At 49.0% G+C, this 17,910-nt stretch overlaps 1 protein-coding gene across 1 annotated transcript in view; it reads right to left on the bottom strand.

Moving 5' to 3' along the window:
- The window catches only part of LHX4 (LIM homeobox 4), a 50,836-nt gene extending 37,159 nt beyond the window's left edge, over nt 1–13,677 (bottom strand). The window contains exon 1 of the mRNA XM_019976008.2: nt 13,351–13,677. Within this exon, the coding sequence (XP_019831567.1) occupies nt 13,351–13,426 (76 nt within the window). The 5' untranslated portion in view covers nt 13,427–13,677. The remainder of the gene's footprint in view (nt 1–13,350) is intronic.
- Between the last annotated feature and the right edge of the window lie 4,233 nt (nt 13,678–17,910).

Here is a 17,910-nt window from a genome sequence, read left to right as displayed (position 1 = left end):
GGGGTTGAGGCCTTGGAACCCAGCTGGCGTCCTCAAGCTTGGCAAAAAGGTAAAGGATATACTAAGGGTGCTTTTTAAGTTAAAAGAAAACAAAACCTTTCCCACTGTATTCCACTGCAGATTTTGAGAGACAGAGCATTTAAAAAAAACAAAAATAATGCAGAAATGGTTTTAAGAGATCCACTGTATATCAATAATAAAGGTAAAACCAGGCAACAAGAACCTGTTATAAACTATGCCAGGCCCTGCGCATAGGTTTCCTCAATCCACACAACTTGGTGTAGGAATATTATTATCCCCAGTTTACAGATGAGGAAACTGAGTCTGGGAGAGGTCAAGCAAAATGTCAGAGGTCCCCCAACGGGGCAACCAGGATTTGAACTAAGCCTGTCATGGGGTGGGCTCACCCAACCCCAGAGCTAGAAGGTCAGACATCACCTCACCCAGCTAGCTCTACTGGGTCACGTGTCACATACGGAGGGGAGATGGAGGTGGAGGAATAGTCTCTAAGCTGCTCTGTGTCAGTGACGAGGAGTTGATAAGCCAACAGCCTCTGGTGCTCCCTAACAATTGTGCAGACAGAATTGTCTGAGGGACAGCTCTCCCTCCTTCGGACAGAGCACGCAGGTGTTTTAGGGGACAGACACCTAATGCCCAAGCAGGGCTGGGAGTGGGAACCCCTGTCCGGCTGATCCCCTCCCCCCAGCTGCAAGGTGCCAGCTTGTTGATTCATTTATTCAAGTTCAGATTCATCCCCACCTGTGATGGGGGTGAGGACCTGTGACCTCAGACCCCACACTTCAGGAGACAGAGCTCCAGGCAATTATTCAGATGCATGTGAAATGTTTATCAGAAAATTTCAAAGAGCAACAACACAAATCTTTTTTTAACCTACAATAAACTATTTTTTTCCCCATAATTTGAAGAGTCTGAACAGGACAGAGCTTATATAGGTCTCCTACAAGAAATAAAGTCATAACCAAAATTTCCAAGGTGTGAGAGGATTTCCAAGTCCCTAGTAAACTTGACTTATCCATGCAGTATTTGATACGGCAAGATTTTACCTTGAAAACTGGAGTTTAAGCAGACTTCTGCAGTCACTAAGACAGAATCTGATCTATAAACTCAGTTCCTGATCTGAGGAGTCATTTCATTTAAAATGAAAATTTTTATCTTATCTGCAGGAAAGTGTTCTGTGGTGATACTCTCTGCTGGGGCTCTGTAGAGGGTAAACCCAGGCATGAAAAGACAGCAACACTCCTGGAGCAGCCAAGGAATCTGTGGACATGCTGGACCACGTGGGACAACACCCTCCCATCATGGGGCCGTCCACCAGAGTCCAGCAGAGAGACACAACCCAAGGCACAGACCTAGGTCTGCAGGGAGAACAGTTGCATGTACACAACTACCCAAGCAGATGCCCTTACACACACTCAGACACATACACATAGTCAGATGTACCCACATAGTCACACTTGCAGTATATACAAAGACATACTTAACACAGACACACTCCCATATATACTCAGACACACAGAGAAACACACAATCACTAATGTTCACTAAGCATACACACTCATACATAGACAAAGGCACCCACACATACCACATTCACTGACACACACACACACATTCACGTATACTCAAACATTTAGCATATACACATACATTTATTCATAGGTACACACACACATGCCACAGATTCTAACGCACACTCCTAAAGACACACAAACACATGCACACGCATATCTGGATACAACAGCTAAGGCGTGGTGACTCTGGGAAAATGCCAATTCTTCTGAAGTCAAGCTGTATCTACAGAAAGGAAACCATCTCTGGATGAGGGAGCTGTCCAACCCTGGAGAGGTAGGGTGAATGGATAGTGAGTGAAATGGAAAGCTAGGGAGAGGTAGAAAATTTTGCTCAAAGACCTTTTTGGAAAACTACTTAGGGAATTTGAAAATTTTCAGTTCTGGTTAGAGTTCAGATCTTCAAATCTTTAGGTCTTCCAAATTATTTACGATAATGAGATGCTGATTCTACCACGTGTGTGATTTTGGACAATCACACACATGGACAATCACACACATGGTAGAATCTCTTGAAGCCTCAACTTTCTTATCTGTAAAATGGAGATAATAACATCATTTTCTCAGGGTTGCTACGTGACTGCGTCAGTTAATGAGTATAAAACACTTACTTCCATAATACCTTTGTCCAAGCTCAGTGGTCAGCTTCCTTCTCCCTTCTCATAGCCGGTCACCAACAAGATGGATTTATACATTTAAAGCGTATCAAAATTATTTCATGCTTCATTATTTCCCAATATAATTTTCCCTACCCTCACCACCAAAACACTCAAAACTCTCCTTCACCCCCCTTGTTCTAAAGCATCTGGAAAATGTACAACCCTTTCTAATCAACATAATCCCAGAGTATGAACAGCAGATAATGCAACATTACAAGATTCAGTCTTTTTGGAATAAAGAAATCTGTCAGATTTTTTCCTCCACAGAATGAGGGCAAATTTGCCAGACCTTGGTCCCCCTCTTCACATGTGAGTGCTGAGAGTGGGGTAGTTGGGACCACAAACTGCCTGACCTTCTGCTGTAATGTATCCAGGTAAGAGTGGATTGAGTTCAAATTAACATTTGAGGCTTCTCCTATTTTCCTTGGAGACATCTAAATGCCCAATGGTGAAGTGACTATTTCTTGTTTGGTAAGATATAACTAAAAACCCTTTGCCTATAGCTGGAACCTACTTCTTCATCAAGGAAGCTTATAAGCTTTCATAAAAGCCACAACGTGATGCTCAGCCCTCAAATCACCTGAAGTGCACATGGGGCTTATTTTTCAGAGTGGCCCACAGACAATGGATTCTGTTTTAAATCCCCAAATTCCTCCATTTGAGAAGTTTCAGAAAGGTGGGAAGTGGAAGAGATCAAAGGTCTAATACGGTCTGCAGCAGATCAAATTGCCCACACCCCTCTGGTATGTATAATAAGTACTGTGTATTTTTATTCCCCACTCACGTTTCTTCATTTCCAAGAAACTGCTCTCAAGGAACCTGGGGCCACCTTGAAACATTTCAGAGACTGTTTGTGTTTGTTTAATCGATTTTAATTCTTTGAAAAATTGTGCTTTCCATCTCTTTGGTCACAGAAGATCAACAAGGTGAGGAAAAACAATTTTTTTCTCACTAAGGAGACTAAAACTAGAACCAACGCACTTGACAAGGATTTCTAAAGTGTATTTGAGAAAGTTTATCTTTCTGGGAAAATGATTTAGAATTTCAGATATTTCCATTGGACCCATAATGCTGGTGAATACTTTAATATTTTAAAGACAGGTATTTTGTACTGGTTGGAATAATGTTCATTTAATTACAGTCTCAGAACAGATTAATATTTTGTAAAATTTGGACTTTCATGGGCCACTTTGGAATCCTGCAAGACACTGCTTTATCACTGCTTTTTGGACAATAAAATTCTTTTTGTTTCACAAACCATTTGACTTGACAGCCTTATGCCCAGGAAAAGGTTTTCCTTGCTTCTTTCTGGATAGGGAGCTGGTCCCTGGGACCTGCTTCCAGGGTTTCTTTCCTGTTTGGAGACCCCTTCAGTGCTCCCTACTGTCTTGGCCATCCTCTCGGGAAACCCAGGAGCCCTCCAGCCCACTTAGGGCAACTCCATCCCCAAAACAGGAACCGTGATCATGATTGTGGTCTTTAAGTTTGCCCACACTATGAATTTTGTCAAGAACTTGCAAATCTGTAAGCTCATTTACTCTTCCTTGAGATCTTGAGAAAAGTGAACCTCTACATTTAAAAGGGCTTCCCTAAGGGTACACAACTGGGGAGCAAACCAGGGCTAGAATCTTCTTTTTCTCTGTGATAGATTCTGAGACTGATTGAAGACCAAGGCTGCCAACAATGCTCACCAAAGCACCTCTGTCTGGTGGGTTTCACCTCAAATTCTTTTGCTGGTAAGTAGTTTTCGTTTTGAACTCTGTGTTAAATAACATTTGGCTACTGTATGTTTCCCAAAATACTTAATTTTATTTGCCTTTTTTTTTTTTTAAACTGACTTCAAACTGAAAGGAGAAAAGCCAAATGGGGCTTTAAGGAAACACATATATAATTGAAATATTATGCAAATGTTTTTCTTGGAATTCTCGATTCCTTCCCAACATAGAAGAGGGAGAAAACAGCACTTAATGGCAGACAATGTCGCTCTGTTACCTAAAGTTCTTTAAGAAAGAAAGAAGGAGGTTTTGAAAAGGCAGGCTGGGGAAATATTCTCAGTGGGGGCTTATTCGTTTCATCTGGGAATGATTAATTCTCAAGTGTTGCTAACAGAAGGCCACAGGACATAGCAAGTATGGCACCAGACCTGCCTAAATGCAAACCTAAGTTCTGGAATATCCAAGTCTCAGAATTATAACAGAGGTACAGTTAAACTAATTGAAAGTTCTGTTATTCAATACCTATTTCTTAAATAAAACTTTTCAAAGTCGCTGCCATCCCTACTGACAATAAAACCTTGTTTTCTGGTCATAACTCCCCTTTCAAATCACCTGATAACTGTGACCAAAGGAACAGAGAACTGAGACACAGGATGCAGTTTATATGACAAATCAGAACTAGATGTGTCTGTTTTCTACCCCCTCCTGGCTCTTTATTATTTCCCTATTAAAGACAATTCACTTTTATTGAACAGTTTAGAGCATATTTATATGTTCCCTTATTCTATGGCAACAAGGAGTTCATGATTCTCAGTAAGAATACTGAAATGCTTTGCCAGACATGACTGAGCGACTGAACTGAACTTAGAGCATCCTTATTTATATGTTCCCTTATTCTAAACCAAAGCATCTTCAAGAGACCAAACATAATTTTCAAAAATGTTTCTCATAAACTTTCTCTTAATAACCTAGTAAGAATAATCTTAAACAGCACAGTAGAAGCACAAAATTCCAATATTAGTTCTTTAAAAATTTAAGAATAAAAAGTTTATTGAACATTGTGTTATTATGTGATGACAGCATTGTCTATAAGGATCTGGGCCAGCCACAAAAATATTGAGATAAGTAAAAAACAAAACAAAACCTGGCATCACATTTAAGGTAAATTATATTCTCTAATATAATCCTGTTTGCTGATGTACTTCAAAAATACAGCAATCTACACACATCTTATCTAATTTCTAGTTTGTCTTGACAAATGACTAACAACTAGAAAAGAGTCAGAGAATCAGAAATTATCACACCTTACGTCGTCTTCTCCCCCTGTTCTTCCCTAGAATCCTTCCCACCACAGATCCTATTTGTTTCATTTGGTGGTTTGAGGTCCCTTTGAAAATCTCTTTTGTTCTTCTGCTTAGCTCAAAAATAGTAACCTCTTCGATGAAAGATCAAATTCAAAAGTAGCCTTGAGACAATTTTGATGTTACCATTTAAGGCTGAATCTGGACAACCCTTTAAAAGAAGGCATCCCATAGTAAATAAAATAAGAAATGTAGACATATATTTTGCAGGTGTAGAATTATCTCCTAGGTTATACATTGACACAGAATTAGTAATCTTCTGTTGAGTATTGACTATTCTCAATAATTGCAAATAAAACTGAAAAATCACATTAAACGAATCCATGACAGTCTATGGAACTGCCACAGACATCTATTTCTATTCCATTCTTCACATTTAATCATTGCTGAATCTCCACAATGCATTTTTCTGATGTCTCATTCTGTGGCAATATTCCATATGTTTGGCAACTGCTCCTTCATAAGAAGAAACTTTCAATTAATTTGGCTGCAAGTTTTGTCTCTATTAAGCTGTTCCCAGAACCAATCCCTTAACCCCCTAACATTATAATTAAAGCCAATTATACTTTAAAGGCATTTGGGGGTGAGATACCACAGTAAAACATCTGTGACTAGACCTAGATTGGCAGAGGGAAGGGGAGTGGGGATCAGAGAAAAGAAATCTGCCAAAAAACAATAGGAGTTACTAGTTGCCTCCTGAGACTATTTTTCCAGCCCGCCACGAACCCAAAGTACATTTTCCAAGGAAGAATCCATTTCAATTTTGCCAGTTAAACCTCTCTTCCTACCCTCAGCTGCAGCGCCTCAAAATGGCTCATTTGTGCTCCATTTTGATGGAGGTTCCTATAAAATTGAGACCTTAAAAAGGTAAAGACCTCACAGGGGGCATGTGAGTTTTTCTTCCTATCACAAACAACAGTAGCCCCGCTCTGGGATCGTTTCTGTTCCAGATCCAGAAATTGCTCTCCTCCCCCACCCCAAGCCTCCTGGAAACTGCGTGAGAGATGGATGGATCTACCTCCCCACAGCCTGCTAGGCACTCAACCCTTGATGAGATCCCGCTGGTCAGAAATCCTGTGCAAACCCATGCTCCTCCCGCAAGGATCTCACAAAAGGAGGAAGGAAGGGAGAAAGGAAAGAGAGACAGACAAGGAAGACAGACATTCAAGCCATGATGACATTTTCCTAAAAGCAGTAGACCCTGTTGGCTCACATCTGTGTTATGGGCATTGTTAACACTCGTTCCAGAAGGGGAGGAAAGGCAGAAAACCATTACAAAACGAACCCCCTGCACACACCATCCATCTCCAAACTCAGCCATCTATACAGTAAGGTATCTGGTGCGCCATAGCAAACGGCTGTTTCAGTCTGTCTCCAGCCTTGGGTTTCCCAAAGTGGATAAGATTACTCCTTTCCACCGGCTGCTCAGCAACTAAACTGTTTCCAAGTCTCTCTGCATTCCAAAGCTTCTCAGCCCCAATCCTGATCTATTTCCCTGATTGAAAGAAATGGCACAAGATCCCTCCATCCAACTCCACCCACCTCCCCGCTCCACAACTCCTTAATTAGGAGAAGACTAGTTTCCCTGAGAAACCCACAAGATACCCACCGGTACAGACTAAATCAAGAGGCTCAAAGGAGACCTCTTAACAATGTGATAGAAAGAAAGGTGAGTGCCTGTTAACTAATTTCCCATCCCTGGATGACTGCAGGTGTGGCTGTCTCCCTCCCTTTCCTCCACTGCAGCCCTCCCAGCACCTGAGTCTCTCTGGGTTCTGTCTGCTAATGCGGTGCTAAAGTAATCACTAATTGACTGGAGCACAGAGTGAAAGGACTCTAAAATCCGTGGCAAAAGGGAAGTGTTAGGACAATGGAAATATTTAGGACTTGAGGCTGTCTACACCTGGTCAGCGGGGTCATCAGGTCACTGTTCAAAATCCAAGACGCCCCTGTGGGCTGTGCTCTGTCTACTCAATGGAAAGCCACTCCTACGCCGGTTTCCCTCCTGCTTCGACCCCTCGACCCCACCCTACCCCACCTCACCTCCAGGAGGACTCGATTTTGTAAAATCGACCCTGGTATTTGGTCGCGTAGGTTGCCCCTCCTAGAAGTCTTGAAGACTCGACTCTACTTGAAGACTCTACTCTAATCCCGGGGCGTTCAGCCTACATTCTTGCCTTAACCCCGCTTTGTTTTTGGCGAGTCGGGAGGGAGGTACACCTCTCTTTGGTATTCCTTCATTTAACTTCCTGCCGCTCCTGGTTTCATCTCGCCCGGGCTTTGCTAGTAATTCTTCTTGACTAGTTTCATCCTTCAGATTCCTTTAAAAGACATTCACCCTGCCTTAAAAAAAAAAAAAAAAAAAAAATCCCATCCTTGATGAAACCAACCTCTGAGCCCCAAAGGGTGAATGAAGCCTGCGCTGAGTCCCAGCCGCGCCTTCCTCTGTAGGACACTGGGTACAGCCCGCTCCATTTCTTTCCTGGGCGCACAGTGTTACTAAGTCCCTGCCCAGGTCGAATTTAATTTACAACAACAGCTGTCCAGGTACAGACCTCGTCTCTCTTGAGCCTGCCACGTTTCGAGCGCTCTTCCAGGTCCGCTAAGCGCGGGGATCAGGGCCAGGAGCCCAGAGGGGAACGCGGGAAGGGGGCGCGCGACGCGGGAAAGGGGCGCGCGGCGCAGGGACCCGCCGGCTGCCTCCAGGTTCTGTGCTGGAGGAACTGCTCCCAAAATGTGAGAATCGCTTTCTAAGGGTTAAAAATTCACGGAAAGACTTGTGCCGCCCGCGTGGCGGGGGGGAGGGGGGTGAACAAGGTTTTCCCAAATTCTTGGTGCGAAATGGGTATGCGGAAGAAGAGGGTTTATAGTTCCCGCGCTCCGTCCGCGCTCCTGGCGAGAAAAGTCTGCCCGGCTCCAAACAAGTAGGAAACTGGTTCCAGGCTTGGCCAATCCCAGACTAAACGGGATAATAAACTAGGAAGAGGAAGGTGGACGAGGAAGGTGGACGGAGGGAAAGGGCCAAGGCGCAGAAATGCCGAATGCGCCGCGCGGTGCCGAATGCGCCCCCTCTTTTGCCCCCTTCGCAGCTGCGACCTCCACTTGGAGCGGGTGGACGCGGTGCTGGCGAAGCTGGCTCCCCGGGAAGGGCCGCCCTGTCCGCACCTGCCCCCCAGGCGAACCCTCAAAAACCCAGGGCACGCGGCGGGCTCGCTCCGGACGGTGCACCGCCCGCAGGTGCTAGGCAATCGCTTTTGGAAGCAATTCATCTTCGGTTCCCCCGGGCCACCCAGGCCGGCGCCTGCCCTGGGGGCAGAGGCGCTCTGCCCCGGTGGCGGCGAGGTCACCCAGGTCGTGCTCCCAGACCCAAGGACGCCGCTCCCGCCTGGCCCCTCCTGGCTCTGTTTTTCCGCGAGGATGGATCGCGGCCAAGCGAGGAAACCACTCGAGTTAGGTCCTGCCTCCTCTTCTCAGCCGGGATTTCTCTTCTTCCCCGGACGCGGACTTGGGGCTGCTCAGTGCAGACCTTCGACCCTCACTTGCCCGACCTGCCTGCTCTCTGTCTGGGTTAAATCGTTAATTCATCTCCCTGAGCGCCCCGAGACTGCGGCTTCCCAGGCGGGCTCCCCTCCGCCCTCTCCGATGTAGGCATGGGAACCGAGGAGGCCCGAGAAGCGAGCCCCTCGGGCGCCGCGGCACCCCGCCGCCCCTAACGAGGCACGGCCGCGCTCACCCGGGTTTCTCCAAATTCCCTCTGGTTGGTGCGCAGTTCCGGCCGGACGGTGGGGGCAGGATCCCCAACCGGCGAGGCCCAAATCTGCCAGCGGGACCAACCAGTCTGACCTATAAAAGTTGGCCCGCGCTGGACTATATATTTATGACGCAGGGAAAGAGGTTTGCAGTGTTGGGGGCTGCTGTTTGAATATCTGTATCGGATCTGATGAAATATCAATCTCTCTGTATTTTGTGTATATATATATATATTTTTTTTTTCTTTTTCCTTTTTACCTCCCTTGGAACCACGAAAAAGGCAGGAATGGGAAGAAGAGCAAATCGCTTTTCCAGAGTTGGAGAGAACTCCCTGCCGGGAAATGCGTTTACTCCACCCTTAAGATATAGCCTGCAAGAGTTTAAGGTTGGGGGCGAGGAGTCGGACCCGACCAGGGCAGGGAGAATTCACCCCACGCAGGAGCACCCGGAAGGGAAGAAGGCTAGTGAGGCGTCCTGAGCCGTCCTTTGCCCAGATCCTATCAAATACAAAACCAAACACCCTTGCCCACAGCTTCGGGGTTCAGGAGAGTTTCGAGGTTCACGAGAGCTCCAAGATAGATTTTCTTAGGACACAAGTAAGAGATGGGTGACCTCCGCCCTGGGCCTGCTTCCCATTCACCACTCCCAGTCTGGACCGGGCTAATCAGTCTTTCTTCCCGCGGGATCGGGCCGCTCTCCAGCCAACATTCTCGGATGTCCGTTTTCCTTTCCTTGGTGCCCCGGGAGACTACTTGTGAGATGGGCCAAAACCGAAGGCAAGGGGATGATAAAACGTGCCCCCACCCCCCCAGGCCCGCCATGTCCCTCGTTGTTCCTAAATGTCTTGGCCAGCAAGAGGGACCAGCAGGACTGGAACCGCTGGATTCGGGGAGAAGAGAGGTTCGGAGTTGGCTGAGAAGTCACTGCACCCAGCGCTGCACAGGGTCAGGCGCTGTGGGGACTCTGACCTTGGCAGCCCTGAGGGACGCAGCGAGGACCACCCAGACAAAGACAGGCTGTGCCAGGAACAACAGAAACCAGCTACCCTAAATCGTGGGCCAAATAGCTGGGACCCATCAACTTAGGACAAGGTCCTTTTCTGAACCTGTCCGCCCGCACCCACAAAACAACGAACTCGCCCGGTGCTGGATGTGACCCTGAGGGTGTTGCCTCCTGCACAGGAGAGCATTCCCGACACCCAGAGCAAGGAGCCAGGGTTTGAGTTCCTTAGAAAACACTGACCTGAGGCGGGAGAGGGCGCTGCCCAGGCAACCAGTACAAGCTTTGGGGGGTGGGGGTATTTCTCTACCCTAAGTTGCTCTTGGATTGCTCCCAGCCTTCTCCTTCCAGATTCTTCCAAGCTTCTTGCCCAGGCCTATGCCCCTCAAAGGGATGAAGAAAGCCAAGAAAGCCTGAGCCCGGCACATCCTTATTGGGTGACCCAGGGGCTGTGGGAGCAAGGCCGGGACCTGCTCTGCAACCTCCAAGCGGTGAAGCAGGGGACAGGGAGCGCCATAGACCAGGCCACCCAGGAGCAAGGAGTATGTGTGTGTGTGGGGGGGGGGAGGTTGGGGGGTATGGGAGCGAGCGGATAGGGTGTAAGGAAGAGGACCGCCAAGAGAGAGAAATAATTACATAACTTGGTAATTTTTCCTGAAGGGAATGCGCCTAAACCATCCCCTCAAAGCAGAACCAAACTGGATTCCAACCCCTACAATCAAACTGGATTCCAACCCCTACAATACCCCTAGAGGCCAGGGCACCAGAGGCACTGAGGTGGGGGGATCTCTAGACCTGTGCTCTATCTGTGGTGGCTCAGGGTGAAGAAGCAGAAGGTGGCTGTGGTGGGGGGATGGGTAAGCCTTCCAGTTGGTGGGTTGGAGGGACCCGGGCTGTTGGAGAGCTCTTCTATTCTCTGCTCCCCACCCCCACCCCCACACCGGGTTTAAACACCCACATCCCAGGATTACCCCTCTCCCTCCCTGAGGCCCAAGGGCATGTCCACTTCTACATGGAATCCTTAGGCTACTGGGTCGTACATCCCAAGAAAGAGAATGGCTGGATAAATATGCCAGAGGGGGCCAGCCCCCCTCCTCCCCTCCACCCCCAGTTCCCAGCACCAGCAGCTTAATAGCCAGAAGACAGATCTGCTGCAGTTGGTGAGGGAACAATCCACACACATCCCCAAAAGAAAAAAAAAACTGATCCCAATCCCCAAAGGGATTGGTGCCCTCAATTTTGGCCAGTGCCGCCTCCAACCCAGGCCACAGAACCAGGGCAAGACAAAAGGAAGGACAGACCACCCTCTCCGGGTTCAGCCTTGCCTTGCTGGACCACCCTGGAATGAGAGTCCCCTTCTCTACCTCCTTAAGTTTTCCACACTTCGAACCCAGACGCTGAGCCCTGGCGAACTGTTGCTCTGAGGGTGAGTTCTAGGCATTTTAGGAAATCGAGTTCCTGATGATGGAATCAAACTTGTCTCTGAGTAAGAAAAACAAAAAGTGAGACCATCTGAGAGTGTGTGCGAGGCATCCAAAGAAAGGCTGTCAGAGCGAAACCCACTGTGTTATGTTGCAGTCCTAACACAGGCCACCTATGGACCACAACTATTAAATCACAGTAAAGGGACCCGAGAAACACACACCTTCGTCCACTCTCACACTGCTCCCCTCACTTGCACAGAGTGACAATCAGCTTAAGCCGGAGCACATTTGACAGGGTTTGTGAGTGTGTGTGCGAGGGGCTGACAACCCCCTCCCTCCCCGCCCTTGGTGGATGAGGGGAGTAAGGAGTCAGTGAGCCCCCAACACCTTCTACAGACACATTTAGCAGTAAACTCTCGAAGGCACAGCGCAGACTTAGAATTGTCAATAACTGACCGAAAAAGACACAAAAGATAACTGTAGGATAGTCAAGGAACAACCTAAATAACTTGAGTGAAGCTATCCTCTTCTAGTCCCTTCTCACAAACTTCTTAGGAAGTCGCGGAGTCGGGGAACACTCGCCAGCCTACCTTTGAGGTATTGCTGGGGCAGAAACCTTGTCATGGAGAGCCGGGGCGCAGGAGGGCGCGCTCGTGCATCCTAGTTCGTAGGTAGGTACCATCCGTGGATGAGCCGGCCCTTACTTAAACCTCAAGGATGTAGCTACCGCTCCATGGAAGAAGTCGCAGGCGGAAACCCTTCGGCTACTAGAGGGAGGAAGCCCTTCTTCTCTCTCCCAAGCCCAGAGGCGTTCCGCGGAACCTAAGAGCCCGCGGGGCAGGGCTCGCGCGGCGCCCGCCACGCGCGCGCGACGCCACGGGACCTGCTCTGGCCTCTGCACAGATTTTCCACCGAAGACTCACCCTTCGCGAGTGAGGGTCAGAAACAGATTCCCACCTGGAAAATCCCTGCGCGCGCGCGCACACACGTACTCTCACACACACACACACCTGAAGATAAACAGGCTCTGAGCTTCGGCCACCTTCCTAATTTCGGGCACAGGAAAGACAAGCGAGCGGGCGAGCAAAGCGCCCTTACGCTCTAATCTCTTCCCTTCCGAGTCCAAGCCATCCCGAAACCTGCCCTCTCGTGCGCCAAGGATGTACCCCGAGTTCAGAACTTCGTCCTGGTGCTCCCCCTCCCTTCATTCCTCGGCTTGCTAGAATATGGCGAGTAGATTTCCTCACTGGGAGCTGGCAGTCTCGGCGGCGCAGGCGGCGGGCGCTGCGGGCAGCAGTGGCTGGGGACGCACCAGGCGCGCACACCCTGCGCGCGGGGACAGAGAGTGGGCCTGGGCTTCTGTGCCGCCAGCCCCGGGGCCGGGGGACGCGCTCTCCAACTTTCCGCCAGCTGGGGTGAAGTTGCACTAGCGATACTGCGAGCTTTGACTGTAGCACTCCCCGCCCCCCCCGGGGGAGTGATTTGGGGGGACCACCCCAGGGCTCTGGCCTGGCTTGCAGCCTGTTCCCCTGGCGTCCCCAAACAACACTCTCCCCAACGCTCCTAGAAAAGCCACGGGCTGGGGATGCGGGGTTCGGTATCCCTCGGTTCGCCTTGAGCACTATCCCGGAGGCGTTCACTTTCGGCCCCTAGGGCCGAGGGCCAGACCCTTCACACGCACTCTGCCCGGTGCCCCTGCCCTGCGACCGCCTCTGCGCCCCGGCCGTCGGCCCCTCGCCCCGCCCGTCCCCTCCAGTCCAGGCTACGCGCAGCGTCCGGCCCGCCCCAAACCGGCCCAAGCTGCTGGCTGTCTGGCTACCAAATTAAATCAGCGAGAAAGGGGGGTGTCTTACGTTGCATCGGCACACCAAGCATCTCCGGGAGCCCCTTGACAGCCCCCTCCGCGGGGACAGCTGCGCTCTGCATCATCTCCGAGCGAGAGCCAGCGAGTCGCAGTCTACGGAGATCTCTCGCTCAAGCTGGATTCAGAAATTGGAAAATAATAATAATAAAAAAAACACCCAACCAGACCGCCGAAGTCACGGTGGAAGCGGACCCTCCGTTTCTCCAGCAGGATTCCACAGGCTGCCTGGCCCCCTCCCCCTGCCAGTCCCCGGTCTGTTTCAAATCCCTTTGATCTCCCTCTCCCGGGTTGGTGCACATCCCGGGTTGAGGAGACGCTGTTGCTGCAGCTCTGGCTTTTTTTTCCCCTCCTCCCTCCCCCGCCCGCTTCCCTCCCCCTCCCCCTCCACCCTTGGCGTGCCGGCCGCTGGGGAGGCCGCGGTCACCCAGGCATTTTGATTCATTCACACTGCAGGAACGGCCGTGACGTCGCTTTCCGCAGGCAGGCCCGCCCTTCAGCCAAGCCCCCCACCGGGCAGCAAGCGGCGAACCCAGGCTGGAGTGGGGGTCCCAGCGCCCCGAGGGAGTCCGGCCAGGCAGGAGGGCGGGACTGCATGGAGCGGGGCGGGGCCTCACTGGCCTTCCCCCACCCGCTGCCCGCGGTGCGCGCTCGCGCCCCGGGTATAAATACTGCGGTTAGCTCGGCCGCGGCAGCAGGTGTCCCGGACGGCGGTGTCCGGGCCTTCGAGGGTTCCGTGGGTTCCCCCGAGGTGGAGGGGGTCCCGGCCCCAGCGGGCGGCTGGTGTCCTCTTCGCTCCTCCGTTCGAACCAAAGGGCGGGGCAGGCGCTCCGGAGGCCGGGCCGCTCGGCGGGGGTCTTCCGTCGCGCGCTCTCGGTCCCGGGCTTCTCCCGGCCTGATGATCGAGCGCGCTCCGTAACTAGATGACTCCATCCTCCTCGTCCTCGGCCTCCTCTTCTCCTCCGGCCAACTCCTTTCCCGCCGGCGCTTCCCAGCCCTTGCTCTCTCTCCCCCGCGTCTAGCTGAGGCCGGGCCAGGGACAGCCCGTACTCAACCCGGAGCGCGCGAGTCACGCAGCGGGCGGCGGCGGGTGGTGGAGGGCCGCCAGGGACTGCGCGCGGAGGTAGCGGGGCGCGGGCCCCCGGTGCGCGCCCCCGCACACCGCGGCCTGCGGCTCCCAGTGGACTCTTCGGTCCTCTGCCGCCCCGTCCCGGCCGTTCTGCCTGCGTCCGACCCGCTCGTCCTGCCCTCAGTCCTTCGAGACCGCCCTGCCTCACCCACTGCAACCGCGGGTGTTTTGAACAATTCCCCACCTCGTGCGTGCGGGACGGCACCGCGCACACCCACCGCCGGGGCTAACGAGCGAGGGCGCGCGTGTGGCTTATGGTATTTACAAGACGCACACAAACACCAATTCTCCGCGCGAGGTCCTGGAGGAAATAAAACAGAAGGCCCATCGGTGGGACGGGTCTCCGCCGAGTGCTTCATCAGATTCTCGACGCCGCCTGACTGCAGGCGCGAGAAGCCCATCCCCCTGCAATAGGACCCTCTCCGAATCCTAGGATCCTATCCTAATAGGCAACTCTCCGGATCCCAGTCCTCGCAACACCGCCACCCTGAATTTCGTTCCGGAGACACAGACAGATGTGTGGTCCCTGCTTAGTGGGGTCTGGCTCTGATGGGAAGGGGAACTGGGTGCTCTCTCTCCAACCATCCAGCCTTTTCTCCAAAGAGGGGATTGTTCACAAAGAGGGGATACCAGGACTGGTGAGGGACAAGCATGACAGTGGGCGAGCCTGGCATGGCTGTCAGCGCTTAGAATTTGTTTTCAATGAAGTCACAGTGACTTCTGTGTGTCCTGGTGCTGGGTTGGCATCGTCTCTTGCCCTGCCTACCTGGGAGGCAATTCCAGTGCCCAAGAAGCCAAGAACCAGGTGACATTCTCAGTGTTTACCAAAATGTTTTCTACGAAAACTTTTGCCAGCAAACAATCACAAGGAAATGCCAGCCTCATTAAGAATTAAAGAAAAGCAAAACAAAACATCTTGTACATATACCTCTTTCTGTCTGTTCAGTGAAAAAGGGGAGGAGGAATCGGAAAATTCACCCCTGTTGAAGGTACTTGGAGACTGTTTCACAAACATTGCTAAGGTGTTTATAAGCTCTTAAATTCGTTTGAAAAGCAATTGGGCAATATGTATCAAGTCCATAAACTATTCATACTCTTTAGCTCATGTCTTTCCACTTTTGAGTGTCTATTCTACGGAAATAATAAAATCTGAAAAAAGTTTCAGACAAGAAGATGCTTAAACAACCTAAATATTCAATAAAATAAAAATAATGTTATACAATTATTGAAAGTAACTATGAAACCTAGCAACATGGAAATGCTTGTGAAATACTAAAAATTTTTAAAGCAGGATGCAATATTGTATAAGTATGTAAAAATATTAGTCAAAGATAAAAGCAGTGGTAATCCCATTGTTGGCTAGGGTGTGTGGGAAAATTAGAAAACAGTTTCCTGGTGGGTATGGAAAAAGGAACAATGTCTTCTGAGGGCATTTTGACAATATCTTTTATAGCCTAACAGTGTGATGGATTTGACCTCATACATATGAAAATTTGTCCACACAAAATAATCAAGAATAATATCTATAATGATATATGTTTATAACAGTTAAAGAGGATAACCTACATATCCAACAATAGGGGATTATTAGAGTATATAAATGGAATATTATAGTCATTTGAAAATACAACAGGATATTTAATAATGTAGAAAAGTGCTCCAGATTTATTAGGAGGTGAGGGAAAAATAAGAATGTGAAGCAGTATGGACTTTAGGATATTTTTTAAACAAGCATAGATAGAAATATATGCTAAAATACGAAAGTGGTTATCTGTACATTACAATTTTTATTTTCTTTTTGCTCTTTTCAGTTTCCTCAATGAACACACTATTTTATAAAGCAGAAAAAATACTAATAGAAGTTGTTTTTCAAAAACTTTGGGGAAAAACTGGAAGAAAATATATCAGAATGCTATTCAGATGTGTATTACAGAAAAAAAGTATATTAGGGAGATGTGTTTTACGGAATTTTTTCTTTTCCAGATTTCCTGTAAAGTTGATATATGTTTTCAGTAATATTAGTGAAAGATAAAATATTTATCTGCAGTGAAATGTGAAGCATATGCATAATTACTTCTATGATTTAATATTATATTTTTTAAATGCTCTCTGCAGCTCCTGCTCCCCTTGAATGAACCTGCCTGGGTCCTGCCCTCTTCTCACTGCATGTCTTTAGCCTGTCACTGGGTTTGGGGCAGCATTACTGTGGTGGGGACTCTCCTGTGCCCAGGGCTGGTTTAGGGGATGCCACTTTCAACTCTACCCAATGGCAGAAGAGCCCTGGGAGACCCATTCTGCTGTCAATTCTTGACTTGTGAGCAGCAGTTCCCCCAACATCCCTCTGTAGGTACCCACAAAGCAGCTCCACTAATAAATACCCTTTTTGCATTCCTATACTTCTCTAGAGGTATTTGTCTACTGGTATGAGCTGAATCCCATTCCCTGAGGTCTTCCACTAACACCTACATCTGCCAAGGTATTTCAGTTTCCTCCTGGGCCCTTACCTTTCCCATCTAATAATGAATCTCCAGTTTAAAAAAGAAAAAGCTTCCCTTAAATGTACCTTTTAGTGCCTGCCACTACAGATAGCAACAATAATAACATCAACATAATAACCTATGGTGGTAATAATAATAACCAATATTTACTGAAAGTGTAAAACTGTGCCTGGCACCAAGGTAAGAACTTCTACCTGTGTAATTCCATCTATTATTCACAACAATTTCATAAGTGGCATTGGAGGGTGAAAACACCGAGGATAATGGGCTAAGCTAGTCTCCCCGCCCCAACCCCCCACAGAATGGAAGAAGGACTGGTTCCCAGAAAGAGCAGACAGTCTCTACTGGAATAGCCCAGGAAAACCATCCAGGTGTTTGGACTTAAACCTCTGAGCTAACTCAGGGCTTTTCCCACTGAAGGCTGTCCACAGCTGGCAGGTGACGTCCCAGGAGCAACGGTTCTCAGAGCCTCCTCAGACCTGTGCCTTTCAGCTATACCCAGTAGGAGGGTGGGTACCAGCCACCACTCATGGCTGGTGGCCATGTGGCTTTCCCAGGTTTAAAGTTCTGTCAGGGCAGTCGGTCAATAGTCAGGAAGAGTATCCAGTACTTTCTGGACATTTACATATTACATTTCTGGGAACCAAACCCAACATGTCAGTGGATCCAATTCTGAGAGAAGACTCTCCAGAAACTCAATTTAAGAAAATGATTAAAGCTTGCATTTGTCTAGCACTTTACATTTTACAAAGTTTCTCCACATATTTTATCTCATTTGATCTTCATCATCATGCCAGGGCTTGGGTATGACTATCAGGAAACGGAGAAGTTAAGTGGTTTGCATAAGGTCACACTGCTAATAAGTTACAGAGTCAACTGGAAATTAAATCCAGCCTTTGACTCCCAATCTGGTGCTCTTTCCACC

The sequence above is a fragment of the Bos indicus genome, chromosome 16, assembly GCF_029378745.1.
Source record: "Bos indicus isolate NIAB-ARS_2022 breed Sahiwal x Tharparkar chromosome 16, NIAB-ARS_B.indTharparkar_mat_pri_1.0, whole genome shotgun sequence".
NCBI lineage: Eukaryota > Metazoa > Chordata > Mammalia > Artiodactyla > Bovidae > Bos > Bos indicus.
Note: the sequence above shows the minus strand (reverse complement) of the source record. Positions and strands in the feature narration are given on the sequence as shown.